This window comes from Papilio xuthus, unplaced genomic scaffold (assembly GCF_000836235.2).
Source record: "Papilio xuthus unplaced genomic scaffold, Pxut_1.1 DF828142.1, whole genome shotgun sequence".
Taxonomy (NCBI): Eukaryota; Metazoa; Arthropoda; class Insecta; order Lepidoptera; family Papilionidae; genus Papilio; species Papilio xuthus.
Genome location: NW_013530507.1, coordinates 4,155,841 through 4,172,204, shown reverse-complemented (window position 1 = coordinate 4,172,204; position 16,364 = coordinate 4,155,841). Strand labels below are relative to the sequence as shown.

The 16,364-nt window shown below is 33.7% G+C and overlaps 1 protein-coding gene across 1 annotated transcript; it reads right to left on the bottom strand.

The window, feature by feature from the left end:
* Positions 1-2,738: 2,738 nt before the first annotated feature.
* On the bottom strand, positions 2,739-15,782 carry LOC106114535 (farnesyl pyrophosphate synthase-like). The gene is made up of 11 exons (XM_013307784.1): positions 15,624-15,782; positions 14,524-14,671; positions 13,941-14,078; positions 13,328-13,531; positions 12,621-12,854; positions 11,702-12,009; positions 8,179-8,320; positions 6,740-6,880; positions 5,576-5,776; positions 4,915-5,148; positions 2,739-2,998 (listed from the first exon to the last, which is right to left on the bottom strand). Exons 1-9 carry the CDS (start codon positions 15,671-15,673, stop codon positions 5,699-5,701), a joined length of 1,443 nt encoding a protein of 480 aa, XP_013163238.1. The 5' UTR covers positions 15,674-15,782; the 3' UTR covers positions 2,739-2,998; positions 4,915-5,148; positions 5,576-5,698.
* Positions 15,783-16,364: the final 582 nt, after the last annotated feature.

Genomic DNA, 16,364 nt, shown 5'->3' with positions numbered 1-16,364 from the left:
TCATCCACAACACCAGAATTGCTGCAGTTTTATTGCCGACCTTTGAGAAAGAGTTAAAAAAAATAACATTTCAATATCACAACACAATAAGCAAAAATAGCACAAAAATAATTATAAAGAAATAACACGTAAAAAAACATTAATAAGAAACAGGGAAAATTTACAAAGAATGTTGCAATGAGTTACGCTTACGAACTTTTCTTAAAGTCATACTGGAGAACCAACGTTCCACAACACGGTCGTGCGTGGCAGGAAATTTCGCGAACACCACACTGCAAGCCATTCAGGTGGTGTGTATGGTATCTGGCCGTCAGTCATGTCGTCGGATAAAGAGACTCGGCTGCAGGAATTCCAAACAATTCTTCAGAATACTCCGAACCAGAATACTAGAACCGATGTCCCACCTCAGGGCTATAATATTAACCCTATCGGTGAGAGCTCGGTCTTCCTATGCGTCCCCTCCACTTTCATGAAAGAGGACTAGAGTTAGGGTTCCGGCACGTACACTCATAACACGAAATATGCAGTGACTTCCACTTGACGCCTGTCTTCTGTGTGGTCGTGGTATTATACACCGGTCGAGCCAGCTAATTCCAACAAAATATGTTATTACGGGCTATACATTTTTAAAAAGTAATTTCAACAGCTTTCCTGAACTCATTTTCACTGTACTGTACCTTTGAATGATTTGACAGCTTTAACTTGACTGGAATAATGTAAAATCTATCGTCAAAACAGTCCATGCTAGTTCAGCGTTACTGGGTTATTGGACTAGAATAATATAAACCAGGTCTAAAACAAAGTTTGAGTTAGAAATAATTTTGGCAAGCTTATACAAAAGCGATAACCGTATATAGACATATAATTGAATGTTTTATATTCATTAAAAGTTTGTTGTAAAGTTTAGTACAAACTCAATTAGCACTTGTTATATTATTTCTAAAAAAGGTTAATTGTGATATCATCATCAGCTTACTACACGTCTCCACCGAGGGTCACGGAGCCTACCCTAAGTGAGCGGTGACTAGGCCATAGTCAACCACGCTGGCTAAGTGCGGGTTGGTTGACTTCACACATATCTTTTAATTTATTCTCAGATATGTGCAGGTTGCATCACGATGTTTTTCTTCGCCGTAAGAACGTCGAATAAATGTACATATGCAAATCGGAAATCGAAAGACACATTGGTACATGGCGGGATTCGAACCTAGGACCTGCAGATTGTAAGTCAAGTGCTTGACTTCTGAGCCACCGACACTCTTATATCATGAACATTAAATCAAAACTGAGAGGGTCTTTTAGGTGAGTTCTAATCGTCGTTATAAAGTTTATCGAGTTTATCAATGTTTAGTTAGTTCAAAGTACACATTATAAAAAAAACCAACTAATTTCTAACAATCACGCGGCAATTATGTCACTTCTCTTAATTTGTAATAGATATTTTTTGATCTATTTTGAAATAGGTTAACAATGGTCGTTTTAAAAATTAGGAATTTGAACATTTTCTATGTGATGGTAAAAATATGTCTAATTAAATCTGCGTAGTTCAGTAGAGATAATAGCGGCTAATGTTTTTCCTGAATATATTAGGTCTACCGGAAAGTTCTGTCCGTTTTAGAATGAAACAACGGAATACATTTTTGCAATCTTTGGATAAACTTTATTGAATAATATAATTGTCATCATTATATATGACTTCTTGCCAGCGTGACGGCAATTTGTATATTTAAAAAATGTCTTATCTCTAGAGGCCAAAAATTGAACCAGTGCTTGTCTGATATTTCTTCATTCTTGAATTGTTTGCCCTGCAAGAAATTTTGTAAGGACAGAAACAAGTGATAATCAGATGATGCTAGGTCCGGGGAGTATGGTGGATGCGACAGAATTTCCCAGCCTAGCACTGCGACTTCCCCCAAAGCAGCATGTGGCCTGGCATTATCATGAAGCAGTATGATGTCCTTCCTATTGAACATCGCCGGCCTCTTTTCTTGGAGTGCTGTTTTTAATTTATCCAATTACTGACAGGACCTCTCCGAATTTAGCCTTTCGTTTGGTTTCAACAGCTCAAATTGGTCCTCGAATGTCCCACCATATGCACAACATTCTCTTTTTCAGGCTCAACTTCGGCTTAGAGGTAAAGGGGGCAGGTTTTCCGGGTTCACAATATGCCCTTTTTCTTATGATGTTTTCATAGGTGATCTACCAAATATGTATCACGGGAATATGCGTACACTTGTTGAAACTGATTGAAACCGGAGCGGACAGAACTTTCCGGTAGACCTATTATATAACTAGCTATCACCCCCGACACCGTCCGCGCGGATTAAAAAAAACTTAATGTTCTGTGTGTTCTTCCAGAGTTTGTTCTACGTCTGTGCCAAATACCATCAAGATTCGTAAGGCCGTTCCGGAGATACCTTCTAACAAACGTCTATCTATCCTACCAATCATTCATCCATCCATGCGTCCGCCTGATAGGGGCGCTACCAAGTTAGGACTCTAGTGTTTTTTTATATTTTTAATATTGTTATTATTTAACAATTAAGAAAAGATTTAAAAAAAGAAATTAATAAATATGTTAAATATTCTGCTTCTTTTACTATTTATCTTAAATAGCGCTCATTAAAATATTCGATTTTAATTTCGAAGGCGAAATATCTTCAGTATATTGACGTACAAAATCAAAAATTTTGTAAAAGAAATCAGCAGACGGTGTCGTATTATTGGGTAATTTTTTAATCTTCTGTAAAACTGCTGCACTTATCTTCTGTTCTTCAAGACGATAAAGATGTGGTAAATTAATTTCTTTGTAAAACTCCCTTACACGTTCAACTTTCTCGTTTTCCCATCGTCCGTAACAGGTCATGAATTCTCTTCGTTGTTCTACATTTAAATGTTGTAAAGCCGCCACCGCAGGCCAAGAACACTTATTCTTCTGAATATCAGAACTCGTTTTAACTGCCGAAGAATCTCGATCAATGTAGTCCATTACATCGTTCTGCAAAAAAAACGTAAATATTAACTAAACACTATATAATTTTATGATTAAAACAATATCGGTTTATAAGTTGTAGAGCCAGCAAAATCTGTTGCACGAATGGGCTGGCTGCTAAGGTAAAATATCACGACCAAACACAAGACAGGTGTAAAGTGAAAGCAAATTTGTGTGATAAGTGTGCGCGCCGGATTAATTTTAATCTCCCTTTCCTTCCCACCCTTTTCTTGTCAGGAAATGATGGATGGGGAATTGGATTTAACGGAAGAGGGGATGCATAAAAAGGGAAATTATTATATTTTTGTGCTTGGGTTTAAAGGTAGGCAACGCATATGCAAATGTCGTTGAACATGGCCAGTGGTCACTTCGTTATATCGTATTTAGGTGACAGCTGGCGTGTTTGCTGCCTCATCTTTATATATATAATTCTTCTGTGAGTGTGTATGTCACTGAACTTCTCTCAAACGACTGGACCGATTTTGATGAAATTTTTTGTGTGTGTTCAAGGGGATCTGGGAATGGTTTAGATTCACAATTTTGTCCGCTGGACAATGTTTTTTTAATTAATTTTTAATTTATTAGTAGTTGTTGATTTTGGAATGTTTTACATTGGATCCGACAGACGGCACTAAGTTTGAAATTTTCAAATTAAAGACGTGTAGACAGGACAACGTCTGTCTGGTCCGCTAGTACTATATAAAAAATGGTTATTAAGATTTTAGAATTATATTACTGTATATAATTTTATACTATTTATTGGGTACTTATACTATAATGAAGAACTCTTATCTTTGTAACCGTGTATTTAGAGAACAGTGTCATGAATTTGTATAATGCTATTAAATTAATAGTCATTATCTACTTCATTGGATCGCCACATGATTTTGTTACTTATCTATCATTTTATTTGCCAACTTAACGAAATTGTGACGGCGTATAGTGTGTCTATTTAAAATAGATCAGTTTGACAATTGACGCCTATTAAATGTCGAATTAATTTTGTATGAGTATTAATTGTGCACTTAATGGACGGTTGTCAGTGTCGAACCGTCGCGCACACCGCAAAACTTTAAACTATCGTAAATCGGTCTTTTAATAAAATTAATCGAACAAATGGGTACTATAATTTAGGTTTTTTATAACTTTTTGAATTTATTTCAGTTGTTTGGGTATGTATCGCATATCGTAAAGAAATCCTTTTTATGCGTCAATACCGCAATTTTTGCTTTAATCTCTTATTTCTTTATGTCGTTATGAAGGATTAAGTAGGAATAGAAAGAAACAAATTTATTTATACTGTAATTCAAAATCAATAAGCCCGAAATTTTCGATTGCAAGTTCTATGAGAACAACCATCGAAAATCGAAAAAAATTCTTAATCGATTTTACTCAAACCATATCTAGCAAATTGTCAATTGAATTGTCAAACTAATCTATCGTAAATAGACACACTATAGAGCCCAAACGACTGAACGGATTTTACCAAGTAAATTTACATTCGATTTTTCTTCTTCTCCGGAATGTCATAGGGTATATTACATTTGTACAAAACACATACAGGTTATGTGGAAGGTAAAATTAAAAAAAAATTGAAAAAGGAACGAGTTCATATTTCAGTCGCCACATTTTTTTAATTCAAAATCTCTGTTTACGATGTTAAAAATGTTCTAAAACGCAACCAATAGATGGCGCTGTTTTGTACATTTGATGTCTAGTCAGTCGGGTGGTTTTTTTTAAATTAACTGTTGGTTATTTGAATAGAAAATCTTTTGCTCGCGAAAAAAAAATGCCTATTTCAAACATTAACTTTGTTCACGATCGTATCGTGATTTAAAATGAATAATTAATATATTATTTACCTCAATAGAGGTAAATAACAATGAATAATGATTAAAGGAATACCTTGAATATAATATTACCTGCATTTGTAGAAGTATACCTAAGTCCGTGCAGATTTTTTCTATATTCTCGTATGAATCTTGATTAACTTTGTTGCAGAGTTCTAAAGCCAGGAGTATCGGTAATTTTACAGTGTAAAATGATGATTTGTGATCGTTTAAAATATTATACTGTTCCACAGTAAACTTGTTTAAATCTTTAGATTTTGACATCATAATATCCATGTATTGGCCAATATTTATCGTGAAGAATGCCTGAAATTCAAAAGGAAATAGTAAATAACAATAAGAGGTTCAAATTATTAAAGTAAACTTTACATTTAACGACATTTAAAGTTAGCAATGGATTGAAAAACAGCAACAGTAGTAGTTGTAACTATCAGGAAATTCCTTAATTAGAATCAAAGATTCAAATTAAATATGTAGCTAAAAATATAAACAACAAGTTTAGAAAATAAACTAAATCTTTTATATTAAATGAAATATTAAAAAACGAATAATTAACTAAAATATATTATATTATTTAAAGGTGTCCCTTTAAGCAAGGCTCCGAAGTTACTGGCAGCGTTCCCCCTTTGAATATTAATACTAATTCTTTGTCCGCGGTAGTCAGCTCTTCGGTCCCCTAAATTAAACTAAATATTTTTACATTTTACATTGATTTGACCGTTGTAAAGCATACCTCGTTAACAATATTTTCCATCTTCGTTGATGTATTCCGATCAAAGTTATTTTTGATCATTTCGTAGATAAAACTACGCAACAAGCTTGCGTCGTTTATTGCTAATAAGCCGACATCTGGCAATTAATGCCATGTAGGCTTACCACAACGAGTCTCAGAACTGTCTTCCATGTCATCTCCGATAAGGAAATATGATTGTATCTGAAACAAGTAATTTTTATGGTATTTACATTAAGAATTAATATCGGATCGGTATGGTACAGAAAACTTAATTTAGCACGTATTCGGTACAGATACATTATGGATTTTAAGTTTTCGGTATACGCGTTTTAACGTAGGTAGCTCGACTCATTTTTATTCTCCCCGCAAAAGTGGGTAGTTTAAAATCCCTCACCGCTACGGTCGGGCGCGGGGTCTGAGCGGGCTTGTGGAGGGGAGGCAGTGGGTCGGTACGAGTTGAAAGTCGTGTCGATTTTATAGCGTACAGGATCGCTATGTTTACGTTTTCGTGTTCGGTCCGACTGCGACGCGTTTATAGCGCGAAGTGGTGCATCGGGTGCATCAGCAGGGCAGCGCTGGCACCTTTAGACAATTTGATTGTGATTTACGTGACTCGATTGACACCGACAAAGTGACCAGGCTGCTGCAGGCGGTGGACGGAGCATCGAGTTGGTAAGTGCCATTTTAACTATTTGCAATATTACGCCAACTCTTGCAACACGCAGTCTAAGGGTGGTTGTGCCGCGGGACCGAACTCGTCGTGTTTGGCAAAGCACGCATGCATGTTTCTAAGGGTCTATCACGAATATTTGCGCTATACGTTTTCGTAACGTTGACGATAATTTATGTCATAATTTATATGAGATTTGTCGTTGTACTTTACGCTCAATTAGAGACGCTTAAATAATTCCTCGCTTTTCGTGCTAGGATGGTTAATGTCCAAATTAATGTTGACTGATTTCAAACTTTTCATGTTCTTCCAGACTGTGTTCGATATCTGTGTCACATTTCGCTAAGATCTGTTATGGCAATCTGGAGATACCTTCTAACAAATATCCATTCATCTATTTAAGCTTTCACATTTATAATATTCGTACGATGTTAGATATATATTGTGTGATTATGAAGGATGTATGATAAAAGACAAAAGACAAATTGTATTACCAATTCAACAGCCCATGCTAAAACTTGTACTTGATGTAATTTCTCCTCTGTCAAATCTTTGGATTCGGCAAGCGCATCGAAAGCAAGAAATGTAAGTCTGCCCTGTATAGGTTCTCTGGCAAGAGTGTGATACTCAGATAGCTGAAATTAAAAATATTAATACTACAAAGTTACTAACAACAACAAAACAAAGAAATATCGTCATCTCTTTCATTCTGTTTCAAAAAGACAGTGATAACAAATTGTTTTATACACGTGTAACTGAAGACATTAGACAGTCTTGCAGACATCCATTCCGGTGACCTTGATCAAATCTTCATTCCATCATAAAGACCTGCCAGGTTACTTATATTGGTTTATCACTGACTAGCTATCGCCTGCAACTCCGACCACGCAGATTAAAAAAAATGCGTTATTAGTAGCCTATATATTCTTCCAGACTATGATCTACATGTATGACAAATTTCATCAAGAACCGTTCAGTTGTTCTGGTGATACCTTTAAACAAACATCCATCCATCAAAACATTCGCTTATGTAATATTAGTAAGATATGAGGTAATAATTTGTTGAGCCGGATTTTTTTAAAGAATGGAAGATTTAGAAGGGTTTCACGAGATAACGATTGCCATGAAGCGCTTCGGGTGAAATATTGACCGCGGCTTTCTCTTTTTAGCATGTACAGGGAAGGGGATGGGTTAACAGGGTTACCTGAGATTGTAATTCGCAGACCTGTGGCGAATTTTGAACTCTGACTGTTGTTCGTTACATTATGTATTCAATAGAAGTAGAAAAAACTATAATAATTAGGTTTTTCTTAAAACTACAAGAGCATCTATAGTCGTGTTAACACTTTTTTTTCTAATGGGCTCACCATAACCAATCAACTATTTTCTTATTTTCGCCTTAAAAAAATACTTACAGACGTAATCCAATCTTTTTTTCTTATCAAGTCATGTACCATAAATAAGAGAAACAAACAGAAGACATAATGTAATAGATGGATTGTGAAAGAGGATATGTATAAGGGTGTAAATTCAGATTTGATGGGTGATAAAGATGTATGGATGATTAGTACATGCTGTGCTTTCCCTCTGTTACCTCTGTCAAGGTCAGTTTGATGATGATGATAATCTAATCGATTAATAATAGTCAATTTATTAGCTTGCTTAATTTCCTTTCCCACTATATCTTATGAGTAAAAGATAAGAAGGGTTTGGTGGAGGGTTCTCGTGGAAGGGAAATGTCCTCATTATTTATACAAGCCCCCTTTGTCCTTTAAAATAGTCAAAGCATCTGCTACATTTTAACATGGCGCAGATTTTTATTGGTATTGGTCACTTCGCTATTGTTTCGTAATCAGGTGTTCGCTTTCTCGTTTGTCACCTTTTATTATAAAATAACTAAATGTGTATTGAAGTATTTTAAACAATTTCTTACATTCTTAATTCGTTCCTTGATCTCTATATTATCTGCGTATTTTTTCTTGGTAAGAGATGTTTTAATAATTTTTGGTAGATAATATGGAAATTCATTGTTTAAGTTGGTTAAAATATCAGATTGTTTACATATAGTGCTGACTCTGAAAAAACATTTCTTAATTAAAACATCAAAGTTCCTTTTTATATTATATACATATTTATATATACTTTGAGTGTTTTATTATGATTACTACATATCAAACGCGACTCCGTCCGCGGGGAAAACCTTCAAACAAACATCCATCCATCCATCTAAACCAGTCTTTCCCAAAGTGGGCGCTGCAGTACTCAAGTTGCGGGTTATAGTAAAAGTTTCGTTTAGAATTCTCCATTAATATACTTATATAGGTCACAATAATTAATTAATTTAATTTAAAGTTATAGTGGTTTTTAAATATGTGAAAATATGGGGGCGCTAAAAAATATTTATTCTCAAAGTGGGCAGTAGACAAAATAAGTTTGGGAACCACTGATCTTAACAGTCGCATTTATTAATATTAGTAAGATTGAGTGTTCTTTAGAAGTCTTGCTCACGGGGAAAATATTAAAATACAATAATAATTTAGAAGAAATAGAAACATTTAAAATGTTTAAAGTCTTTATCAAGATTAGAATTTTATTATGAATTTAGATTGAAAAATATAAATTAAATAATTAATTTTCAAATTAAATATACTTACGAAGTACTGTAACATCTACAATGTTTGATAATATTCAGAAACAACATTTTTATGAAAATTAATTAAAAGATATAATCAAAGGCAACAACAATCACGAATACACAACCACAAATAAACATTTCGCACGAAACTTCCTCTTATAAGAAACTAGTTGTCCGAGTTGAGTTCAGTAATTTAAAATTATTATGACTCCGCTCATATTGACAATGAACCAATAGTCTACAGCAAGTTTTGATTAAATTTTGGTTTTTATATAAAACTAGCTTTTGCCCGAGACTCCGTCCGCGCGGAATTAAAAATAAAATTTTGTAGCCTATATGTCAGGATCCAACGCCTGAGGCTGAAGGTAGGCCCTCCCCCATAGTGGAAGCTGCTTCGGCAGGTAACTCAGGCGAGGTCGCGGTCGAAAGCGCAAGCATGCCCGTGTCTTCGCCATGATTCGTAGGAGGAACAGAGAGGTTTAGTGGGTATGCTTCCCATCCGGAAGAGAATCCCACATAACTACCACGTCCCCCCCGGGGCGCGGAGTATGCATAAAGCATTCCCCTCTGGAAAAAAGTAGCCTATGTGTTGTTCCAGACAATGTTCTATATGTATGCAAAATTTCATCAAAATCCGTTGAATCATTCCGGAGAAACCTTCTGACAAACATCCATCCATCCATCTAGCCTTTCACATTTATAATATTAATCAGATTAGTAAGATTTTTTGTTCGTAACAACTTCGGCAGTATTCAACTGCCATAGAAGAGGCCTTAAAGGTTGCGGAATTATTGTAAAGTTTAATTTATAGCAATAGGTGTCGCCCGCGACGTCGTCCGCGCGGAATTAACCTAATAATAATAAGTAGTTTGTGTTCTTCCCGACAATGTTCTTTATGTATGCAAAAATTACATCGACATCCGTTCACAAACATCTAAATATTCGTATTTATAAATATTAGAATGAGTATAGTATAGTATTAGTAAGATAAGATAGGAAGATTGAAAGTAATAATTTGATAACGGCCATTTTTTCTTTACACAAAAGTATTAGAGACATATAAAGAAAGACAAAACCAAATAAGCATTATAGCTTTCTTATGTAAAAAATAAAAATATATTTATGTAATTTTTATATAAGTACAATTTTCTTTTTGATTTATTTCTATGGTTTCTATCTAAATACATACAAAAACAAAAACAGGATATATTTTTTGAAAAGTAGGATATACTTTTTTCTTTTTGTCGCGTCTATTTGAAAATAAAATAAAATCTTGTTATTTATTATACTTTTTATTTAAAGAATAATTGTGTATTTATTTTAAAATTTCTATTTCTTTTATTATTCATTGGCATGATTATTTTAAAAGTTACTTTCATCAAAATGAATCATTAATTAATTAATTTTTATTGTGCGTGTGTGTGTAATTATGTAATATTTTCCCAATATGTATACCTATTTACATTAAATAGATAAATATGAATATATTACATTATAAGTTTTAATACTAACCAAGGAAATACCGTTTCATTATATTATAACAAAAAATCAACAATTATTCCGACCAAGTACACAAAAAACGTTACCTAGTGGCGATACAATTGTCTTGTTTATTATATATTTAGTAAAATGTAGTCAAAGACATTTCCTTTTTCCGTCACATTTTTTTTTTACGTCAAAAAATGTCAAACGATCGAGCGATTGAATTCGCCGAAATGTGTCTTATTTTATAATATTTATTATATATATTTATATATAAAGTCGTGTTAGTTACACTATTTATAACACAAGAACGGCTTTACCGATATGCCTTAAAATTGATGAGGAAGTAGCTTAGAGCCAGGAGACGGACATAGGATACTATTTATTCATTTTTTTTTTCGAAATTTATGCCTTGAAGAGTTGTTTTTTATTTAACTTACTAATATTATAAATGCGAATGTTTAGATGGATGTGATGTGAATGGATGGATGGGTGGGCTACACTAATTATATCCTTTTATATATATATTTATATATATATATATATATATATATATATATATATATATATATATATATGTTTTTATATATCCACGCGGAGGGAGTCGCGGGCAACAGCTAGTATATTTATATGTAAAAGGCAATCGCAAAAGTCTCTACACAAAGTAACATTCTAATAGCAGTAATATATTTTATTCGGTGATATAATTTATACATTTTATTTGCCCTTATATGTAACTGTCGTGGCTATATCTTGATTACGACTTCGTGGAATCGTACATTGCACGAATTGGACTTAATTATAAGAAACTAAGTCACATGGATTACTTACACAACGCCCATACATTGTACTATGACGTTAACATTGACTGCCAACTTGAGAGATATAACAAAACCGTTACAAGGCGATAAAAAACACGTGTCCCCAGAAAGATTTTGTTATGTAATACCATGCCGTTGGTTTCTTAGACCCCAATCTCTGTACAAAACATATCTTCATCCCTATCATTATCGTTGACAAAAAAGAGATAACAATATGTTTTATATAGGAATTTAGGTCTCAGAAACTCACGTTTAATGTGTCACTCGAATTCTATAAATTTTAGCTTGATAGTGAGGCTGCTTAAAAGCATCGATTTAAGTGAATAAATCGACTCGGACTTCAAACATAATATTATATAAAATTTGATTCAGTTGTTTTTCTGCCAAATCCACTTCCCTTTCCCATCATTTATAAGAAAAGGGTGGGAAGGGAACGTGAACTATTAGGCCTCCGGAACACAAATTATGGTTTTATATCGTAATTAATATTTTTTAAATTATAAATTTCATTTACTAACTTCGCAAATAAATGAGCAGGCGGTATAGAATCTTTTGGTAAATTATTAATTCGCTTAGAAATAGAATTGTAGAGTTTCTTCTCTTCATCAACACAGATCTTTTTTAGTTGTAAATCATTGTATAGAATTCTTATTTCGTTCACACATTTGTCTTCCCATCTCCCGTAGTTTTCAAAGAATATATTCTTCTGGTGTTCATTGGAGAGTTTTACAGCTGTTACGGCGGGCAATGAACATTTGCCCTCTTGGATATCGGTGCCAGTCTTTCCTTCAACTATCTCATCACCATATAAATCTAAATAGTCATTCTGTAAAAAATATTAATATTACCGGAAAAGTTTGATCGGTTTTATGCAGACCTTTGAACATTCAGAAATGGCGTCAAGTTAGTACTTACAATAGAATGCAATTAAATTTACAATGAAATTAAAAGCTTAATATTACTTGCGAGAAAAACATATTATCAATAAACTTATATTTTTTAAATAGAGAAATACTAAACTATTAAATAACTCTCATATATTCTTCTTTTTGTGGCCTCTTTGACGCGTGAAGGTTGGCGGCCAGATGACTATATTTCGCAATTAACCAATGAAAGCATAGACTAACGAATATACGTGAGTGTTTAGCCGTTTTTATATAAGTTTATTGCAATCTCACGAAAGTTTGATTAATTTAATAATGTTATCATATAAACATATAAATTTCAATTTGTTTTTCTGCTTGTCCGTTGAAGTTCCATTCAACATTCAACCGACGCTCTCATATTAATATGTTATAGATGAATTAATGCAAGTTTCTAAATTTTTTCAACTGAATACTTATTTATGCAGCTGACTGTACATGTATGTAGTCTGTTTGTTATATCTAGCCTCTCTGTCTCTCCCTATACCTCAATCTATATTTGCTTTAACCTTACCTTCATTTGTAACAGTAATCCAACGTCAGAACCTATAGATTCCACGATCTTGTAAGCTTTATCACTATACTTATTGTTCAAAGCAAGACCCAATAGAACAGGAAATTGGAAGGTATAGAATGATGTCTTATATGCAGAGACTAGGGCATATTGTTCCGTTGTAAAACTCAAATATTGTCTGTTCGAACACAATGTAGAATCGATAAATTGTCCAATATGTGTCTTGAAATAGGTCTGAAAAAACAGTTAAATTAATAATACTTTGTTAAAAACAAACAACGTGCTAGGAATATATTACCCATTTGTTAGTTGTATAATAAAGAATTAACTTAGAATTCTTGCATTAAATAGAGAATTACTTTTAATAAAATATTGTTATCTTTGACTCTATCTCGCGTTTGACGAATGAAAGCATAGTCTAACTAATATAATAATTGCGAATGTTTGGATAGATGGATGGATAGATGTTTGAAGGTATCTCCGGAACGGCTGAACGGATTTTAATGAATTTTGGCATACATGTAGAACATCTGGAAGAACACATAGGCTACTTATAATGTTTTTAATTACGCGCGGACGGAGTAGCGGGCGACGGCTAGTATTTCATAATTTCTTAACTTGTAAGATATATTTTCATACTTTAGCGGGTAACTATAACTTATCGGTATCTGATTAAAGAAAGAAAATTTAAAGTAAAATAAAATTACCTCATTAAATATATTCACAAGTTTGGGATAAACGGCTTCTTTTCCAAAGTATACCCTTAATATTTCACTCAAAAAGCTGCGGAACATCCCAGTGTCAGTGACCGCGTACTTGCCTACGTCAGGCAAAAGATGCCAGCATGTCTGCCCGTGGCGGGTCTTAGCACCATCTTCCATATCGTCAGTTACCAAAAAAAAGGCATGTAACTGAAAAATATATGAAATAAAATGCTTAAGTAGAGATCGACAAACTTATCTGACCGTGGACGTATGTGAAACAAAATTTTGCACACGAACGCCAATGTCGCGTTACGTCAATGTTAAAGTTTCAAAAATTAACCCGCTAACACATTCCTAGGTGCAAACACACTTGCATGCAAGTGACTGGATCACGATGCACTTGCATGCCAGCTACAGGCATATGTAAATGCTTATTGGCATGCCTAAAGCTGGCATGGCCATCTTGGCACGGATTTTGTGACAATTACGAACATGCAAGTTAAAGTCGAAGGAGGCTACGAAACCGGCACGTGGGAAGTTATGATTAACTTTATATTAAGACAACATTAATATTTGAATGTAAGAATACCATAAAATAAATGTTTTAAGGCATTACCATTTCTGCAGCCCACGCCAAAACGTACATTTTTTCACGTAATTCTTCATTCTGTTCCGGCTGCATAAGTGCTTCACAAGCTGCCATTGTCAATAGACCTCGAATTTGCTTCCCCGACCCCACATTGTAAGCTGTGAACTAAAATTAACAACAAGTTATAAACAAATGGATACTTTTTATTATATTTCGTGCATTCTAATCCTCTTTCCCTTCCCACCCTTTATCTTATAAGTAAAGGATGGGAATTGGAAGTGGAGACTTCGGATGCGATGTATGTCAAGGGAAATCACTTTCTGTGCATCCCCTCCACCGTCGATTATAGGTAGGTAACGTATCTGTAATTGCGTATGTCTATGTGCAACGGTCGCTTCGTTATCTCAGCGATTTCATGTCTCGCATTTGTCACCTTATAAAAAAATTGCTTAGAGTATATACTCAAAGAATAAATTGAACTTGTTAAAATGGTTTATTTTTGACTAATACATCAAAAGTCGCTTCGTAAATAAAAAATGATAAACCCTTTGGGTTTGTGTTTTTGATAAAAATAAATGCCATTATCGTAAACATTATTTTATTATATTACCTTTTTTAATCTGTCACATAATTCCGGACTAAAGTTGAAGTCAGCCAGACCCTTGTCTAAGATGATCGGTAATGATTGCTGGTATTCTGCAAACGTTTGTTGTGAAACCCATGTCTGCGTCCGTTGAATCTGCCGTTGTGCTATACTCCTAAAGTTTACATGCAGATATTAACATAAGAGTTATATATGTAGTCTTTCTTTCAAACACACGTTTGTTTTAAGGCCCGGAACGTATCTGGAGTTCCTTTACTGTTAAGGTTGTTTATGTACAAGGGGGACGATAAATTAACATTAAACGACTCATCGTCTTTTTGGTATCTATACTTCATTTGTTTTCATCCTTAATTTGCACCCAGGTATCCGTGGTTCGATCTTTTTAACTTTAAAAGTATACAAATAAGTTGTAACATTCTAGAACTCTGTTAGCTACCTTGACAAAAACAGAAGAAGGTTCTCAATACGTCTATTCCTTTTTTTTCGTCTGCTCACGTCTTTTAAAAACTCATGAACTCATAATTCGAGCTGATATAAACAATTTAAATAAAAATTTTAAAGGTCAATTACAGTAATTAAATTTTCAATAACAGAATTGATAAATTTATAAATACAAACTACACTATTTTTAAGTTGGACTAAATAATATTTAGCCCTCAATCGCACTGGCGCTTTTTAAACGCTACGTTACAACTCCGCGTTCGCGACTCTTGAGCGACGAACTCTTTAAAATCACTTTTGTTACGTTCGCCCAGTACTCTAAATGCAGCACTGCGTGATTGAAAAAGTGTCGCTTTTTAAAATCTATTCCGTAAGAGTTACTGTTAGGAAGAAAATCCGACACTGTGCCGGTGTATCGGCGCAACACTAGCCTTATTGAAATATCAATATTTATGTCCCCTCACTTATCAATCTGACACTTGACTTGGTATTGAAAACTAATAATGTCTTAAAGTACATGGAAATGTAATAGTTTTATTTTAACGCGATTAAAAATAAACTCGCGATAAAAAACCGCATGTACGAATGAGGTCTTAGTATATTCTGGATATAATTGTTAAGTGTAGATACGAAATAACGTGAGACGTTAATATAATTTGACTCACCAGCTGCTGCAATGTCTCGTTAACCGCATAAGCCACTTAGAAGTAACCATTTTCCTTAGTTTATCTCTGGTTTAAATATTCAAATAATGTGTAAAGTGCTTATATTGGCAATATATTCATCCCCTCCTCTTTAAGCGAGAGCTTGTTTGCCATTAAAAGAAATTAAAAAAAATGAATGAAAAAGACGATAAATATACTTTAGTGCGAACTCATTTGTTAATAGCATAGACAAATGTTAAATATAATTAATTTATTGGAAACATTTAATTATCCTAGACGTTATTAGACTAATAATAATTAGTTAATCATCAAAATTATTCATAACAATGACTGCTAAAATGACACTGGCCTGTTTATTATATTATACTTACTTTTTCCCGTGACATCGATTGCGTAAAATAAAAAATAACTTAGTCCTATGTGTACCTTCTAGACTATGCTCTACATCTGTGGCAAATTTTATCGAGATCCTTTAAGCCGTTCTGCATAAACCTTCTAAAAAAATCCATCCCTCTAAACATTCGCATTTATAATATTAGTAAGAAGTAAGATTAATATATATTACCATACATTTCATGGTCTTAAACCAGATAAAGATAGTAATACACAAAACGAGTGAAACACAGATTTTTTTATATTAATACTAGCTGTCGCTGGTGACTCTGAACTAAAAAAAATCGGAATTAAAAAAAAAACTTAAGTAGTCTATGTGTTCTTCCAGACTATGTTCTACGTCTATGT

Coding starts and splice junctions, on each gene's coding strand:
- LOC106114535 (XM_013307784.1), bottom strand. CDS start 15,673: ATGGTTACTTCTAAGTGGCTTATGCGGTTAACGAGACATTGCAGCAGC. Junction 12,855..13,327: donor TTGTGAATATATTTAATGAG/GTAATTTTATTT, acceptor CTGTTTTTTCAG/ACCTATTTCAAGACACATAT. Junction 5,777..6,739: donor TAGCATGGGCTGTTGAATTG/GTAATACAATTT, acceptor TACTTGTTTCAG/ATACAATCATATTTCCTTAT.